The sequence below is a fragment of the Pteropus vampyrus genome, unplaced genomic scaffold (genome assembly GCF_000151845.1).
Source record: "Pteropus vampyrus isolate Shadow unplaced genomic scaffold, Pvam_2.0 Scaffold268, whole genome shotgun sequence".
In the NCBI taxonomy this organism is placed as follows: Eukaryota; Metazoa; Chordata; class Mammalia; order Chiroptera; family Pteropodidae; genus Pteropus; species Pteropus vampyrus.
The window spans coordinates 470,468-473,118 of NW_011889049.1; the positions used below are offsets into that span (position 1 = coordinate 470,468).

The 2,651-nt window shown below is 55.6% G+C and overlaps 2 protein-coding genes across 2 annotated transcripts in view; both read right to left on the bottom strand.

Moving 5' to 3' along the window:
- Nucleotides 1-2,651, bottom strand: part of LOC105302289 (cholesterol 24-hydroxylase) — a 31,996-nt gene that overhangs the window by 25,849 nt on the left and 3,496 nt on the right. The window lies entirely within an intron of this gene.
- The window catches only part of HHIPL1 (HHIP like 1), a 44,988-nt gene that overhangs the window by 5,041 nt on the left and 37,296 nt on the right, over nucleotides 1-2,651 (bottom strand). The window contains exon 8 of the mRNA XM_023520480.1: nucleotides 235-247. Within this exon, the coding sequence (XP_023376248.1) occupies nucleotides 235-247 (13 nt within the window). The remainder of the gene's footprint in view (nucleotides 1-234; nucleotides 248-2,651) is intronic.

Genomic DNA, 2,651 nt, shown 5'->3' on the forward strand with positions numbered 1-2,651 from the left:
GGTGCCCCCAGAGGTCATTCGCTTTATTGGCTTTCTCACCTTCTTTCTATCTAATTCCTCATCCCCACTGGGGTCACCTCCCCATAAACTACTTACACTTCAACTCATGTCTCAAGATGAGCTTTCTGGGGACCGACCTGAGACAAGTGGATTCAATAAGGGAGCGTGGCTGTGGACAGGTCAGGTAGGCGGGGATATCTAACACGGAAGCGGAGCAGGCAGGCAGACTCTCACCGGAGCTCGGCCACTGGATTAGACCACAAGGGGTGAGAGCAGACAGAGAAGAGACTCAAGGACAGGCAGCAAAGGGACAACCAGCCACAGAGACTGAGCAGGAGATTCGGGAGGCCGGAGGAGGACCGGAGAGAGGGCAGTGGGTTCTGCAGAGAAAGGCTTCAAGGAGAGAGGGGTCGGTCTGCCCCAGGCTGCTGAGGGGCCAGGCAAGAGGGGGACCCAACGCTGACTATGCGTTAGCTCCACAGAGGTCGCTGGGACCTTGACCGAAGCAGGCTGGGTAGACAGGTGGGGCCAGAGCCCCATGGAGTGGTGGGTTCAAGAGAGAACAGGAGTGGGGAACAGGGGCCCGAAGACAGACAGGCTTCCCAGGGGGGTTGCTGTGGGGATGCAGAGACAGGGGGTGGCACTTGGAGGAAATGAGAGGGGGAAGAGAGGGTTGGGTTTCTTTTTACAGCATATTATATAAAAACGAGAATGATCCAGAAGAGCAGGGAAACTGATGATGCGGGAGAGAGAGGGCATTGACAGGGTGGCGTCCATGAGCCATGGGGTGGCCGTCCTTGTCCAAGACGCCCCGTGTCCCAGCAGGAAGGGCGCGTGGGCCCCGTGCAGAGAAGCGGGCAGCTGCAGTGGCCAAGCCCTGACAGGCAGTTCTCCCGGTGGTGCCATTTGCTCGGGGAGGTAGGAGGCGAGAATAAAGTCTGACAGTGTGGATGGAGGGGTGCGGGGGCGGTGCGGGGCTGGAGAGGAGGCAGGCACGCTGCGAGAGGGGGCGAGCGGATGCGTGGGGAAGTGCACTCAAGGTGAATGGCCTTGAACTTCTACTGCTCCGTCTGCAGAAAGATGGACCATGGACACCACACATGCCTGGCCGTATTTCTAGAATAACCTAGGATCTATGGTCACTCCCCAAAGCTGCACATTTTCAGGAAATGTTCTTAGTTTACAGTTACCTGAATGAGAAGAATCTGTAACCTCCTCAGCCTCCTAGGCCCACCTGTGTCCTGACTACTGGGGTCCACTGCCACCTGGGGAGGAAGATGTGTGACATCTCAAAAAGGCCAAGGGCATAGAGTGGTGTGGGGTCCCCACCACCAGGCAAGAAGGGGAAGTAAAGCCCATTCCATCCAGCTCCTGCAGGGGGTGCCCGGGAGGCAAAGGCGGGGCAGGAAGACCTGAGGTTAGAAACAGGCAGGTAAGGGATGATAGAATGAGACGGTAGAACACAGCAACTGGGAAGGACACCTGGCATGCCCCTAGTGGTAGACCGGATGTGACAGAGCCACCCAGGAGGGAGGGGAGGGCGAAAATCCCTCTGCCCAGCCGGTCCCCGGCTCGCTCAGTTCCCTATGACACTGCAGTGGGCACAGTGGTGATACACATTTTCCTGTGCACAGAGAAAGCTGTGGACAATAAGTGGAGTAGAGTTCATCTGGAGAGCCCACTGTGAGACACCCAGAGGGATGGAGGGAGCCCATTCAATGGCAAAGGCGTGGGCTACCCACTAGAACTGAGGGTGAGGGGCCAAGGTTGTATCTCGTGCCAGAAGGATAGGAGGAGAGTGGGTGGCTGGGCACCCAAAGTCCACTGGACGCACTGCCCAATAGAGCCAGCAGCAGGCCTCCACCATCGCCAGGGATCACCCAGAACTTGTTGAAGAGGCCCCACCCCCAGCGACTTGGCAAGTCAGAATGGGAGGAGAACCAGCACTGCCCAGGAGTCGAACTTGAAAAACTTATTCCAAAAGAAATGAACACTGGGAGGGAGAGATTTTTCATTAAGTTTACATTCACCACACACTACCGGGAGAGTGGGAGCTGATGAAGAGGGTTAGAGCAGCGACAGAGAAATAAGGAAGCTGCAAGTTTTGGTGTGAGATCCGAATGCGGGGTGTGAGTTGTCAGCTGTTACAGGATCGTTGCAGTAGGATGTTGTTTGTAATAAGAACAGAGAGGTGAGGCACTGGGGCATCCTGGAAAAGAGGGCATCTTGGCGACTCCTGCAAAATGAGGATGAAGGCCCAGTGGGGGGCAGGCAGAGCACAGTAGCTGCCTCTTGGCAAGACAGAGGGGTCCTTGCCTGCCAGCTGGTAAAGCTCTGAAGCACCAAGGGGTAAACTCCACTCCCGGAGACTCAATGCATTGATTTCTTGTCAACCACAGCATTGCCACTCATGGTCTGGGGACCCAGGCCTTGAATGCCATAGCATCTGATTTGTGCTAGAAGAGGTTCCAGAAATTTCATTTAGCGCGCTTTTATATTCGCCCGCCAACCAATTTTTAATCCAAAATCTCTTTGCATCTGCACCATTCAGTTCACCTCCTTGGAACAAAGAGCCCAACCGTAATTACATTCAGCCACCTCCCACGCCTCTGCCCTCCCGCCCACACCTGTAGGTCACATGTGGATTCTGC